Below are 16,037 nucleotides of genomic sequence, written 5' to 3' on the forward strand. Positions count from 1 at the left end.
GTCTCAAAATAGCCAGAGTGGGAGAGAAAGAGACTAAGGCTGGGATGGTATCCTGGCTCCAGCTCCCATCAGTGCTGTGTACATCACATTGGCCTGGGCAATGCTGAGATGCTGGGATAAGGGCCCAGTATCCATGTAGTTCAAGGATTGCTTTGTATGAACATGCTGTCTCTCTGAGAATGTTTTGAATACTGTGAGCACTCCAGCAGCTGATGGTTTAAATATAAAATGGATCTGCAGAGTGGCAGCTCTGCAGAAGGGGAATCATGCACTTGAAACCATGAGCTTAAGAACTACTCATTCTTCCTGAATTTATCAGTGAAAATGTCAGATGTGGTGCTGTCTGGATTTTGGGCAGATATTATAGTGAAGTCTTGAAAAGCCTTTTTAGAAGGTGAGATTTGGGTGGTTTAGTACTTGGTATAATTCTGCTCCCTAGAAATCAGTAAGAGTCTTAATATGAACTTCATAAAGAGGTGGATTTTAGGCATGCTTTTAAAATCTCACCTTCATGCTTTGCAGAGGAAGTTTTGTAGGTCATGCAGATCATGTTGTATAACTGTAAAATACCATTATCAATATAACTCGAATTAAGCACGTGAAGGATCTGTAAGTACTTGGAAGTTCTCTTCCTTGCCTGTGAGCCGTCTCATTCCTTTTGCTGTTCAACAAATACACTCTATGGGATGCCAGTTGCTTTTTTTACAGATCTTGACTGAGTGGACCATAAATACTAATGTAAAGTAAATAAGAATGCAGAGACAATATGTAAAGAGGCTTTGTTTTCAAACAAATTAAGCATTGATGTCAGTATATAAAAACCAAATGTTCTTAGAAGGAAATGGGAGACAAAACTAAACAACATAAAATGCTAAAATATTTGAATAATCCTGCTTGCTTCTGGTCCGTGTCAACCTCTGTTCATTTGAAATTTCTTGTGAACATAGAAGCCTTGTCTGATTAATCTTGTCTAAGTAGAAATTCTTTGCAGGGTGAACATGCTCCTGATTATTATTTAATAGCTGCTTCAAACTGCAAACATCCCTGAACCAGAAATGCTCAGTCCTTTTAAGAACAAAATGCTATACAAGTTAAATTGTTATAAACAATACCTTCTGCCAACATTTCTCAGACATGACCTGTATTTTCCGTAGGTTAGAGGGAGAGTTATTAACTTAGTATTCTGTTCAGTTTGGAGAAAGACTAATACTTTTCCTATAAATGAAAACAGCTGCTTTACAATAACATTCAAGTCCCCAGCAGCTGTCAACTGGTGCTTTTTGCATTCTTTAAAATGTGTAAAGTGACCGAAAATAGTAAAAAATAATCTTACTAGTCTGGATAAGTGTATTATCTCACTGCCACAGGAAGCTGAATAACAAAGAAAGAGAAAAATTAAAGAAACAGGGATAGGACATAAAAATAAAAGTTTGCTTATTGTATGTCAGTCACTGCAGCAGAATCAAAGGAATTACAGCTGCAAAGACCTATTAAAATAATCTGTCCCATCGCCAGCTAACTCAGAGCACAATCTATTACAGAAACATGTTTTATAATGATTTATTATTCCTGTGTTTCAGAACAGTTCACACAAACTGGTTAAGTTGCCCTTCAGAATGTGGAGCACAGGCACTCCAGGTCGAGTGCTGCTTGAGGTTCTTCTGCCCTTCAGGAGGCAGCAAGGGAGGAGATGGGAGTTGTGTTTGAACATCCACTTTCTAACATGCCCATCTGAGCAGTGCTTTTAATGTCAAATGTTTGTCTTAAACATGCTTCTGAAACTGTTTATAAACACATTTTATTCAAAACTTACGTGGGACATGAACAAAAAAGGCTCTGCAAAGGCACAGTGTGTGTGAGAAACCGCTCGCTGCCCTGCAAGGCCCTAGGGAAATCGCGTGGCTGCTACACACTGAAGGTTTTCCTTTAAACCTGCCCCACGGTTTTCCTATTCCTCAAGTATCTCAGCAGTTTTATTTGTAAATACTTGGGTTTGATGCTGTGGTGCCATATTTGATTTGTCCTGTCCCTGCCTCCCATGGATGCTGAGCAGAGCTGGCGGTCCTGGCAGCTCCTGTCCCCAGGGCAGCTGCTGCAGAAGCTGTAGGACTTGCTTGGGTTTTCCTTCCTCATCCCCACCTTGCAGGTAGGGGAATGGGACAAACAGAAATGACTGGAAAGGGGGGCACGTGTGTATTTTTATTGCACACATATATGTAGTTATATATGTATAAACCAAGAATTAGATAAAAGATAAAAGAATAAAAGAAACTCTGTAAAACCACAGCCCTGTGATTAAAGCACTTTTAAGAGATGAATGACAATTGGAATAAACTGTCATTGAGGGTTGATACTGTTCCTGAATGGTGCTAACTGAGGAGTTTAAATTTAAAAGTAAATATGTTAGAGTGGGCGATGCATATGTTTGCTCTGACTCTTAAAGAGATGGAAGCCCCATCATCTGTGGCAATGACAAGCCAATTAATTTGTATTTCCTTGTGTTTACATGCATGCTTTTCTGCTTAATGGTAGTTCTGAGTTTCTTTGGCTTTCACTGCTTTGTTTTGCATAATTATAGCATCCCTGCCGAGTCTTGTGCCCCCAGTTATGAATGACTACCTGGAGATACTTCAGAAATCCTCGTTTCCCTTGCCTTGTATGAGACTGTTTATATTAGCAGGATTTAAATTAAAAATTAAATTAAAAATAGCATCAATATTTGTAGGTTCTCCACATTTTCCTAGGCAGGATGGGTGTTGGGCAGCGTGATCCCCTCCGTGTGGGGAGGGGGTGATGGAGGCTGCTTGGAATGATTTCCCTCTGCCTACAAACTCCATCTCTGGTGTGCAGTGGTGATGATTGATTTCAGTGAGCCCTTTCTCCCCAGCTGCTGATGCTGAGCAGACACTGACATGAAAGGGGACAGGGATGTTGGTGTATGTGGAACAGCTCATCGGGAATAAAGTTTGTGGGGAGTTTGTCAGAATAGAAATAGCTCGATAGTCCTGTGCATTTGGGCTGACAGGATTCTGGACATCAGCCCCAATGACAGACCAAAGTTTTTCTTGCCTGGCCTCAAAAAAACAAATGAAATATTGAACTGAGTCTATTTTAGAGCTGTTGGTATTGAAATCATACATTTATTGGTTCTTCTAGATTGGTAATAAAGCTGTAATTTATGTGACATTTTAAATTCCACAGTTCAGTGTTTGGATGACAAAGACTTTTTTATTAATTTCATCCAATCAGAAAGAAGGTACTGCTGGTACACCAGGTACTTTCACGGGACCATCTGGGCCTGCTGGTCTTTTGTGAAGCCCCAAACCCACCCGTCTCTGGATTACATGTCTGTAACCAGGGGAAAGCACCTTTCTCACTTCATAATCCTGGGCAGTGAGTAGACAGCTCTGAGCTAGGACTGCAGGTGCTTACATTGGTGCTGTCTTTTAGGGAGGGGATGGAGAGTGGAGAGTATTTCTCTTAAATTTGAGATTTAAAAAAATAATTATCTTTATATAGTATTTCTGCCATAGGTGCATTACATTATAGATCAAACGTGGTGATTTCATTCTCTTTTTGGCTTTATTTAGAGCTATAGGTTGCTAATGCAAAAAGAATAAAAGTCTATAGTAGCAATTAAATAGAGCACTGCTGTGAATAGTGCTGGTTTGGTGCTGGTTACGCTGCATGTTTTCTATTCTGCAAAAAAGCAATACATAAATGAAGTGTTTGTTTCTTTTCAAGGGGCTTTTGACTAAATTCTTTAATTTCACTGGCTGTCAAGGTAGTGTTAAGTAAAATGGGTTTGAACTGCTGTAGTTTTTGTGTACTGGACTAGATGTCAGAAACCTTTGCCATCACTGGAAATTCTGTCACTCTGGATTTACTATCTGTTTCCCACAGCTGAATTCTTAAACAGTGTGATTTAACACCTTGGCTCTCCATCAGCCAGTCCTGGCATTTATTTGAATGCATTACACCACTGGTTTCCATAAACTATTTTACAATTGTTTCATATAAATGACTGTTTATTTCTACAAAAACCATCTGTATTTCTGCAGAGTGCAGCAGATAACTGTATGTAAAATTCAGTAATGTCACAACAGTGCAACTTAAGAAAAAACAGATTGGACCAAAAAAAAGTCTCAAGCTTGTGCATGATTTCAAAAGTTTGCTTTCACTGTTTAAATATCTTTATTTATTAACCAGTATTTGCATTTGTAATGATAAAATCTTTATTCCACTTCAGAGGTGTTGAGGGACTTTGGGGATTTATAACGGGTAAACAGATTTAAGATGTCCTCATAGCAGCAGGATTTGAGATGTAAACATTCTGGCTTTACAGCTATTTCCTCTCAAACTATTTACATATTTTCTGTTGTTCTATTGTCACTGCCAAGCACACAATGGAATCCTTGCCCCTTCTGTCATGTTTTTTAAAAATTCTACAGAAGGAGGCCTAAGAACTCTCCCTGATCTCAGTTTTGGTGCTCTCTGCAGTGTATCCATCCCTCTCCTTCTCCAGTCTGCTTTTGTTTGTAATCTGCTCCCAGAATTCATCTTCCAGCCCCAGGTCAGTGTCCAACATTGGTGGGAAACCAGGTCCAGTCCTCCCTGGTGCCTCCCTTAGGCAGCTGCCTGAGGAGGATCCCCCCAGGACTGGGCCATGCCTCAGTCCATGTCCTCCCAGCCAGCACACATGGAACAACCACACAGAGCTATTTTAATTCTCCCATATGCTGCCCATGTGCTGGCAGAGGGAAAGCTGGAATCCAGTAGTCTTACACTTAGCACGACTGATACTTTCTGACAGACTATTTGAAATGATAGAAATACATAAACCTCCTCCTTTTATGACCTTGTAATAGCTGCAACATATTTCCAGCAAATATTTTCTATAGCAATAATAAAAAAGTGATAACAAAAAAATAAATATAAATATAGTTTAAACTCAAAAGAAATCACACTTTCAAAACCTAGGGTTGGAGCAGGGAAGCAATAAATCATATATCCTTGTGAAAACAGGAGCTTGAAATAGGAAAGTACCACAGACAACAGCATTAAATGTTTATCAGCTGTTTTCTTTTGACTGTTTCCTGTCTCACTGCTGCACCTGAGCAGAGCCTGGAGTGTAGTTCGTGTTCACTTGTGCTTATGTGCTGTCTCCTGGCATCTCCTGCTATGGCTGGTGGGCAGTGGCTGCCTGGCTATCCTTAACCCTCTGAAGGAAGGGCAGGAGCCCAAGAGGTACAGGAGTGTGAGCAAGGGCAGTGCAGCAGGGATAGGGTCTGGCCCTACAGAAATCATGAAAACTTCTACGGCTCTTTTGGGTGACCAGATACCACGTTCTTCATCTCCATGGATGTTCAGGTGGGTTAATAGCTCACGGGGTGGCATTTGCTGGTTCACTGGGGCTGGTCTTCATCTGCTGAAGTAACAGGGACACATGTGCCCCTTTCTGTGGAAGGTCTCAGTGTGTCTTGGGTTTGGAGGTCATTTCTGTAGAAATTGTCTGAGGAGCTGTGCCAGGAGAGTGAATTTTTAAAGTAATCCATGAACAGGTACAAAGACCATGAACAGGCAGTGGTTACTGATATTTGGGAGAGGTCAGATTAGAAGATGCTGTGCTGTTAAATACGATGTATAAGCTGTTGCTTGTATCTGCTGCTCTCTTGAGTAAGTGGTGGCAAAGACCACCCCTGTTCAATGCAAACAAGCGTACCTTGGCTTCCTCACCAGGCAACTGCAAAACTGTAAAATTAAATCGTTGCAAAGAGCAGAATTAATAGATGACATATGGGCAAATGCAATTTACTGAGGAAAAAATCAGCACAGCTTTGTAGAGCAGGTTGTGCCTCAGAAATGGGTGAACAGCCTTTGAGGAAGTCAGAGACCATTGGAACACGGATGATGTGTTTTATATAGCATGCTTAGATTTCCAAAAAAGATTTGACAAAGGCTCATAAAGCAATTAAGCTGTCACAGGATGAGAAGGAGGATCCTCACATGGATTAATAATTGATTAAAAGGCAGGAAACAAAGAATAGGAATAATGGCCCTCCCTTATTAGTAACTAGGTTACTGGTGGAGTTCCAGTGGAACTGGTAGAACCTGCATTGTTCTATTAATGTGGGGCATGGAAAAGGATGTGAATGCTGATGTGACAAAATGTGCTGTTGATACAAAAGAAGTAAGAATAGTGCAAATAAAAGCTGGCTGTGAAGCACTGCAGAGGTATCACAATGCTGAGTGACAGGACAATGAAACGAGAGAGGGAATTCAGTGTCAATGAGTGCAAAATAATAAACGTGGTGAAAAGCAGCTGCAGCTATATGTATACAATGATGGGCTCTAATTACCTTCCATCAGTCAAGAAAAGTATCTGGAGTTGTCCTGGGTAGATCTCTGAATGCTTCAGCTCAGTGCTTAGGAGCAGTCAGAAAGACAAATTGAACATCAGAAATTAGGAAAGAAGCAGAGAACAAACCAGAGAGCATTGTTGTGCCAGTCCATAAATCACAATGTACCCACATCTTAATTGTTATATTTTGTCTCAGAAAGGATAATAGAGAAATAAAAAGGTACAGAAATGGATGAGTGCAAAAATGAATCAGACTTGTGAACTGAAGAGTAGATGCTAAAGAGAGGAGATCTTTTCTTGTTTGGAAAAGACATGACTGGGCACAAGAGAAGTCCATCAAGTGCCTGTGGTGTAGGGGTGGTGAGGGTTTGCTCCCAGCTGTTCATGAGACAAGAGCTGTGTGCTCCAAAAGAGAAGGGTAGGCAAAGGCTTTCTGAGACAAAAGGAATTTTTCTCACAGTGCAGAGAATTCTGCAGGTCAGTGTTATGGAAATCAGAAGTTCAAATTGTTTTGAACAAATGCATGGGCCACAAATGGAGCAGAAAGAGATGAGGGCAGCAGAACTGGCACTGGGGCTTTTATAAGAGCTGGAGGAGCTTTTGAGAGGGAGGTGAAGATCAGGGATTGTAGGACATGGTGGTGTGTTCTGTTGCAGGGACTAACACTGTGGAACCATAGGGGCAGTTTCAAACCTTCTGGGGTTTTGTGTTTATACTGGTCTTTTTAGTTTAGGTTTTTAAACTCCATAAACACTAAATACCAAGGTAAGGTTTTTATAATTCTCATTTTACCCTAGTTTGCAGGGATTTTCGTTTGGGGTTTTGTTTAAAGGCTCCTTCTCTTTTCAAGTGTTAGTGTTTGTTTACTGTGCAGATTCAACCCCTGGCCATGGTATTCTTCATTGCTATTGAAAGTTAATGGGGGAAAAATTGCATTCCAAACATTTGAACCTGTAGTAGCCATGGCTGAACTTAGTTGATCTCTGGTGATCGGTTCAATTTAGTTACGATTTTTAGCCATTAGGCTGGGGCTGAATGATGGTGATTTGGTTGAGGCCAAATGTCTGTAGAAAATTGGCTGTTTGATAAGAGCCCTGTTATCAGAGGGGGATACTTTCTCATTTACATTTAGATGAGTATTGATTATTTATTTACTCAGAGAAGTGAGATTCGTTCCCAGTCTTATCTCTCTCGTCTCTGCTTGTCAGCAGAAAGAGAGATAGAGCTCCTGACATCAGCCCAAGATAACAGCACTTTGTAGTGAAGATAAAAGTTGGAATGGGCCTTTTTCTAGTCTTGACTGAAAGGATAAGTTTTAAAAATTAGAACTGATGGGTCATGCTTTCAAAACCCCATTCTGAAGGCTTTGCAGCTTAAATGGCAACAGAATTGGTTTGTTGCTATGTGGATGGCCATTCACCTTTTGTAAGAGAGCTGCTTAATTTGATTATGTGGTGGGATTCTTCCTGCTGCACTTTTGTGTTGGCTGTAGGAAAGCTGGGGATATAACACTGGGGCTTGTTTTGTTGTTTATTTCCTGGTAAACCTTCCTCTGTTTAAAGGGTTATCTTGAAATAATGAAGTACAAGGAACACCTGCAGGCAGGAACAGCAGTGTGGATGGTTAAATGGGGATTTTAGCAGGAGGGAGGTGTTGTGGAGGATCACCTCAAGGAGTGGAGTGACCAGCTGGGTCCTCTTGGACCCCCAACAAAGCTCTGCTTGTTTTTGAACAAAAAGGATTCTCCTGAAGGTATAACCACTTTACTGTTTTTGTGGCTCCTCTGAGGCTGCTGCCTTGGTTCCCTCCTTCCTCTCCAGACACTTGAACACTTGTTTCACCAGCCCTGCTTACTTTCACCCAGCAACAGGTTCTCTCTCTCCAAGTATTTGTGACAGAATTACAGAGCTAGAATAGAGGTTTGTATCCATTAGCTTTGTCTTTGGGTGTTTTGCCCTGGTCACTCCATTTTGTTGTACTTGCTCTCAGCTCAGCAGTGGAACATAAAACACATGATTTACTCTCCCCTTGCTCCAGTGAGCAGGGCTCTGTGGTGCTGCTGGGTGCAGGACATGCCAGAGCTGCCGTCGGCCCAGAGCTCTGCCTGGGTCATGGGCCAGGACTGCTCCCTGCCAGGGATTAAGAGGTTTGTTTTACAACTGTGTGGAGCATTTGCATCAGATTACAGAAATGCATAAAATCCATCTTTGGGATTACCATTTGAAATTTGGTTTAAATTCCCAGAGCAGTGTTCTGGTATCGTTTTAGGACAACGTTAAATTACCTCATAGTTCTGCTGCAATGACATCATTTGAACCCCGGAGAGAAGTCTGGTAGTAAAGCTCCATAGAATCAGCCTAACATTTTTCATCTGCTGTGAAGCAGAGGTCATGTAAATGTGTACAGATTTTTTAAAGATATTTTTAAGAGCAGATACTCTATAAAAATCCATTTATGCTTTTTAAGAGTTAATTTCTTAGTACTTTCTCTTTTAGAGTTCCTGGTATGGAAGGTTGCCTTGGTTTCTGGCCAGTAGCTCTGTTTCCTTGCTTCACTAGCAGATGTTTAATACAGTCTTGACACAAACTGCATAGAACAATTTACCTGATAATCCTCAAGTTCTCCAGATAAAAATCATCCCTTGGCATCTCAGTGGTGGTGCTGGGGGATGGAACTGCTGATGGCCCTCTGCAGGATGGTAGGAAGCTTGCTGAGCAGCGTGAGGGTTGTTTCCATGATGGGTGATGTTGTTCTTTTGCATGAATCCAGCTGGTGGGGTCAGATCCATGCAGGGGGTGGTAAACCACTTCCAAGCTTCTGTGTTTGACCTTGTCCCCTTGTTTTCACGTGTATCTAATTCTCTGATAATTTTAAGGCTTTGGTAGTGCTGGTGTCTGTCCTTCTGCCCCATCCTGCTGTCTGGGAAGCACAGGAATTGTCCCAGACCCCACAGCAGCTCCAGCAGTACTGAGCAAAGGAAAGAAAGTGGTGCAAATAGAGGTGCCATAGTGGGGCTGTATGCTTAAAAGCATCTCTGGAAGGTCCTTCTCATGAACAGACAAAGCAAATAGGTTTTACTGTCACTGATTCTGTTTTTAAACCTATGCCAGTTTCTAAACACAAAAATTGATTTACCACTTTGATATTTGTTTCAATTCAGTATATTTTGCTTCTGCCTAACAAGCCAGGCCTCTGTTTATTTAATTTTAAATTTTTAATCACATTTCCAGTCGCTGGGAGAGGAGGAACACTGGTGCTGTTTGTATTTGCCTTTTGTTTTTGTGCTGGTAGGAGATGTCTCTGCTGCTCCTCAGTGGGCTTTGCTGTGCAATCCCTTGGAGCAGCCCCAGGTGCCACCACGAGTCCTGCTCCTTCTGGGGCTGCAAACAGCCCAGACCTGCCCCTGCTCCCAGTGGCACTGGAATGAGGGAGCTCCATTTTATGAAGAAGTAACCTTCCACTTCAGGAGCAGAACATGCCTGGGCCGCGCAGTGAGCGCTTCGCATGGCTTCTGGGGAGACAGAATGAGCAGCTGTAATTGAAATTCTGCTGTAGTAAATTTAAAATTAATTGGCTAACAAATTCCATTTCTTAGGCTTGCCATCTGAGGCTAAAATACTTATTTTTTTATATGTTTTAAATATTTCATCATATACTCTCATAATTCAAAGTCAGGAAACATTCAGAAATATTTAAGTACTGATAAAGACAGAATAGTTTTCAATTATTTTAGTTCTAGTTATGTTTGCTGCATTAAGACCTTGCTTAAAGGTGCTTTTGCATCACTTAGCTTTGTTTCAGGTGTCCTGTTAGCATTATTTTACCAGATTATACAGAAATACACACATCTGGGTGAAACTTTGTGTACATTTTGGCTCTCAGGTGGTTGAACGGGAAGGGCAGGCATCCGCCCTGGGGTGCAGTGAGGACAGGGCTGCCTCTGCTCCCACCAGCTCCAGCTTCAGAAGAGGCTTTGCTTTGGCCAGGGTCCCACAGGAATCTGATTCTCCCAGATCACCCCTCTCAGGGCCCTGCAGCTGACTTATGGGGTTCCATGTGGAATTGTGTTCTTTTTTTGTTCCAGTTAAGGCATGTACCGTGTGCCTGGTCTGGAGCTGGCCTGGCAACCCCTGCCCATGGCTGCTGCGGCAAGGGATCCTCACCTGTGCTGCACAGCTGCAGTGGGTGAGAATGCATCACAGCAAGGGTAGAAAGCCAATTGGGTGTTTTCACAACAAAGTGCAGTTCATAAAAAGAAGGGCTGCTTTCCTTACCATTTCTCCATGCAGACCCCACCGAAGCTTCTCATCCTTCCCTGCCCACCCTGGGTTGTTCCCCTGCTGCTTGCAGGGTGTGAGTGAGCCCACTCTCAAGAAGCAGTCTTTTCCAGTCCCAGGCAGGTCCAGCCTGGCAGAGGTGAGGGAAGCAAACACATGGGGGTTCTGCATATCAGGATTGATGCCCAGACAATACAATGTGATGCACACCAAGGTCTGAGTACATATTTCTTATGAGAGGTGATAGTCCCATCTTGCAGTCAGTGTTAGTGTGTAATACAGGCTCATCTAGCACAGGGATAACACAGCAGTGTTGAGCAGCCTGAAGAATGACTTGGGATATGTTGTTTCCTTGCAAAACATCCTCCCACCTTGTAACAGGGCCTTCTCTTTGCAACAAGCTTGAACCATGAACACCTGCCTGCCTTACGTCTAGGCCATGAGTAATCTCATGTTAGTTGAACGTGATAAGCCATCACTTTGTTAGAAAACAGATGAGTTTACAAGTTACTTTATGTTTCAGGTCCTCAGTATCGGCTTGGAGAAGCAGAGTGAACCTAATGTCCCAGTAGATTTAGACTGTACCTTGAGAGAGCCAGAGCACTTTGGAATTCTGCTTGTCCGGGGAGAACAGTATGTTTCCCCTTTTCACTTTTGCTCTTGTAAATTGCTTAAACTCACATAAGTTATGTATTTTGGAATACAAGCTGTACTGTCTGGGCATAAGTTTTGACACAACTTTCTTCCTGAGGCACTTCTCAGTTGTGCCAAAACAATATTCCAGAAGGAAATGATGGATTTCATACCTTCTAGTGAATAGTCTGCATCCTGCTTATCACTTCATGATTAATCTTTATCTGTTAAACTCTGCGCTGTAAAGTTATGGCCAATGCTTAAAACCACTGGGGAATATGAAACTTTTTCGTTGCAGTCAATACTTAGTGAGGAAGTGATTGGTCTGCAGTATATTTGGCCACATCATGTGGCTGTTAGAGGCACTGGTTTTGTCCTAATAAAATTTAAAGAAATTAACCATGCAGATATAACTAGAGCAGTTTGAAGATTTTTAAAGTCCTAGACAAATGATCTACTCTCCAGTTATGCTCAAAATTTTTATTCTGCTACTGTATTAATGTCCTAATATTGTTTCTGATTTGTTTCTTTGAGATATTATATGAAATTAAAAAAAAAAGACATTTAGCATTGATTGTGTTTGTTCTCTGTAGCATTTTGGTCCGTCCTTCATTTTTTCCAGCAGTCATGCTCTCAGTTTACTCTAGTAAATCTGTCACAAGTTTGTAAGTGCTTTAGCAGAGACATTAGGTCTACTCTGCGTCAGTAGCAAACGCTCCAGGAGAACCTCAGAGGCCTTGTCTCAAAATAAACACCAGTCATAATGCGGAGGAAACACTTTTCCCTTTCCTTTTCGTTGTGCAGCAACAGCTCCTCTTCACTCTGCGTGAAGGGACACAAAAACAAACTGCTCTGCAGGAGTGGAGGTGCAGGATAGATCCCTGAGGTTGTCCAGTCAAAAATCCTTAGGGAAATCATGGTGCCCATCTAAGGCTGTGACCTTACCATAGGATGTGATTTCCCCGTGTGGCCTGGGGCTGGACCTGGAGGGCTTCCCTGAGCTTCCAGTTGGTAGGTGGTGGCTTCTGGTCCCCTTCATGGCTCTTGGGTTTGTCAGCCAGCACCTGGAACTCAAGAAAAGTGAAGGCAGAACAGACACTTGGCCTCAATAGAGTTCAAGGCACTGGGTTTAGTTTGCTCAAGGATGACAGCAGTCTAGGCAAACAATAAATGCTTACATTAATTCTGTGTCTTTTCTGCCATGCTGTTCTGAGTGTTTTCTGAATTGATTCCAAGATTAAATGCAGGAGAAATCCTCTGATTATAGTTTCTCCCCCCAAAATAAGGGTGAATTTGAAGTGATATTCCAGTGTTGCTGCTTGGACATGTAGCGTAAAAACACCCCTACAATTAACTACATGGAAAAATATTCAAGGACAATACAGTATACAAGATCAGTCATAATTCATGCATTGTGCATGGCCTGGATCCCCCAGTACACATGAAGAAATTGGATTTTGTACTGCTTAAGGAGCTGTCTTTTGCCATGGCATTAGAATAGAATATTGACTGTTTTGCACTATTAATAAAATAATAGATTGAAAATAGATTTGCATTTTGGTCTGATTTAAAATATTTCAGCTTAGATGTGCCAATCAGGAAAAACTCTGTTATAACAGCTATTATTGTTAAATGCACTCTTTGTAGCCTCATATTAATTTATAAATATATATATATTTATATATATATAAATATATATGTGTATATATACATGTATATACATGTATATATATGTATGATGCCAAACATCTGCTAGTAAAATAGCTGCCAGTTTCCTCTGGGCAGATAGAAAGTTTGTATTTCAGGGTATTAAATGAAAAAGAAAACTTCCCCATTATTAAGAAATATGTATGGAGAAGCACCTATCTATCTAGCATTACTAATAGCATTCAAACTAATAAACTGTTTCCAGTGTGCAGAACTTTTTAACTCATACTAAAATTTATCTTTAAACTAAAAGCCTGCACTTTGTAATGTGAAATGCTTTTATGTGTAGTAGCAAACTGTTCATGGCTAATTTAGTTTTATTCTTACTTCTAGAAAGTTCCTCCTCATTTTATCATTAGATAGTAATTAGTATGCAAGGGAAATTGGTCTTAATATATTAAAATTGGTTTAGTGCCTTTAGACCTGTACCAAAGCAATGTCTTATTGGAAAATGTAATTGGGGACTCTGTGTGTGTAATTAATTGTATTACAATTAAAAATTTTCATTAAGCAATATACTAGTACATTAAAGTAATAAGCGACATTTTTGCAATGCAGTTAACTTTATATTTTGTTGTTTTATTGAGGAAATACAGGTTCACTTACCCTTGAATTAGCTACATATGGCACCTCAATATTCTGATATTTCTATATGTCCTCAAGTGCTTACAGGAGTTCCTTTTGGATAAGGCTTCTTGGTTTAGCTTCTAACTTATTTTCAGACTCGTGCTTCCAGTGCCTGTTGTTTTGTTATTGTTTGTCTCATGTGAAAATTGGACAGTTACAAACATAACTGTATTTCATAGTAATATTTCCTAGTAGTTCAAGTACTTAAACAAAAATACTACCTTTGTACTGAACCTGGTTTAAAAACAAAACTCAACCAAATGAAAACAGCAAAACCAAACAAAAGGACCCAACAAGAGAGTAAAGATCTTCAACTGTTGTTTTCAGAACGTCAGTTCCCCAGTGATCATCAAATGGAGAAGCTGCAAACCAGTGTAGTGGCTGACCTGTGAACACTGTCGTGCTTCACCACAGGGGATGGCTTAAAGAGTAGCCCTTTATATCATTTTTGCTTTTTATTCAGTTTCTGTGGGCAGAAAACACCACTGTTTTTTGCTTAAGGTAGGAAGCTGTGGTTAATGGTTTGTATGGTTTTGCTGCACAAGCAGCCTGAGCAGGTGGAGAGCTCTGGGATGGTGAGGCAGAAGCACAGGCTTCCTCTCAGATGTTCCTTTCCTGCTCTGGATTTTCCTGCCCTACTTCTCCACTTATTAAGCCCCTGTCCTGGGCTAAGGGAAATGCCTCTCTCACAGCTGTGCTTTGCCCTTCATGCAGGTTTTTATCTCATGCCTTGTCTCTCTCACACCTGACTCTGGCTATTTTAGCTTTTCCTAAAGTTTAAGTCATCTTTATTTAAGTAGACTACAAGGAAAAGCTAGGTCATTGCAAAGCAAGTGCCTGTGTGGTTATGTAAAGGAGCTTGTTTCTGGAGCAGAACTCTGTTTCTCCTAGGCAGAGCTCTTTCCTAGGTCTGCTCTTGGGCTGAATAGCAGACCTGGAGCATCCACTTCACTTGATTGTCTTCCCAAGCAGAAGCTTTTACATTCAAAAGCCACACTGTGATCTCCATTACAAATACCCTGACAGCCCTGTAAATATTTGACAGGTTTATTCACAGCTGCTTGCATGTGGAAAATATTTTTATGCTTTTTCCCCCAATCAGCTGGTGGGGACGGCTCTTCCCTGGCTCAGCGTGCCGGCGGCCTCGCAGGCATCCTCACGAGCTGCAGGCTAAGAGCAATATGCCAAGTTCTGCACTCAGGTTTTTCCCTGCAGGGCATTTCTCTCCGTTGTTACTGATATTACTGCTATTATCCAGTGCTCCCCCAGGGGTCTGCATGTCTTGCCATCTTTAGACAGATGATCTGTTTTGATGGTGGAGTTTCTGGCTGCTCTCCCAAGAGCAGCAACTGCGGAGATTCTGTAAACCTGAATCCATTCACAAAGCTTCGTAAAACAAAGTAGGCAGAGGATATGAGTAAGTGGAGGATCTGAGAGGCTTCCAGAGTAGAATCCCACTGCTGGGCTGCTCCATCCACTGCTGGGCTGCTCCATCCACTGCAGTCAGTGCTCCTGCAGTGCAGACACTGAGAAGGTGCTCACAATTGTAGTTACACTGACAGGTTTTTTTCTCCTGGGTATGATCTGGCAGGCTGCTGATTTCCTTTCTAATACTTTTTAGTTGGGCGTGTGAAAGAACAAGCAGCTGAGGTTGGTAGCAGCCATGTAAGGTCAGTGTGCTGTGTCCCCCTTGCCCGTAGTTCCATGTGGCTGGGGGGGCAGCGAGGGGAAAACGGGAAGCAGGACGGCAGGGTTGGGCCAGGCTTGGTCTTGTGAAGTGTTTTAAGAACATTTTGCAGGAGATGCTGGAAGAAGGTTGATAAATTGCAGTTCTGAATCTCAACCCAGTATGGTGTGCCATGGTGGCATCTCACCAGTGTCCATTGGTGGAGGAGGGTCCCAGGCTGCTCTGAGGGCAGGACTGCTGCCACCATCCTGCCCCACTGTCAGGCACCGCCATACCACAGTGTTTCCAGATGCTTTTAAGTGCACCAAAAAGTTTGACATATCTCAGTGTATCTTTGAAGTACTGCAGCATGAGGGTTTGACATGATACATTATGATAATCCATAGTATAGAGACATTAACACAGGGGTCTTTGACAAAATACATTGTAATGTCTCTGAAGGAGCCATTACAATTTATCTTGTCATTCTGGAGCATGGAGTGGTTGCAGTGTTAAGATGGCTCTGCATAAATTCACATGTAGACTGTTTCATTTGATTTCTTGAAATCTTTAAAGTCGAATGGCTCAGCCCCATCGGTGTGTTAACCCTTCACTACCCCCTCATCCCCAGCCCTCTGCTTGGAGCCCATGCTGGGCATTGCTCTCTCCACAGACAGCCTGGGAGGTGCATGGATACAAAAGTGAATCTTGTAGACAGATGCTTTCAACACAAATTTTTACTCATTTAACAGCAAATGCTGTCTTT

At 41.7% G+C, this 16,037-nt stretch overlaps 1 protein-coding gene across 1 annotated transcript in view; it reads left to right on the forward strand.

The window, feature by feature from the left end:
• Positions 1 to 16,037, forward strand: part of MAPKAP1 (MAPK associated protein 1) — an 85,905-nt gene that overhangs the window by 52,856 nt on the left and 17,012 nt on the right. Inside the window, 3 exon segments of the mRNA XM_030461348.1 lie at positions 11,162 to 11,175; positions 11,177 to 11,227; positions 11,229 to 11,271. Coding sequence (XP_030317208.1) covers positions 11,162 to 11,175; positions 11,177 to 11,227; positions 11,229 to 11,271 — 108 coding nt within the window.

The sequence above is a fragment of the Calypte anna genome, chromosome 17 (genome assembly GCF_003957555.1).
Source record: "Calypte anna isolate BGI_N300 chromosome 17, bCalAnn1_v1.p, whole genome shotgun sequence".
NCBI lineage: Eukaryota > Metazoa > Chordata > Aves > Apodiformes > Trochilidae > Calypte > Calypte anna.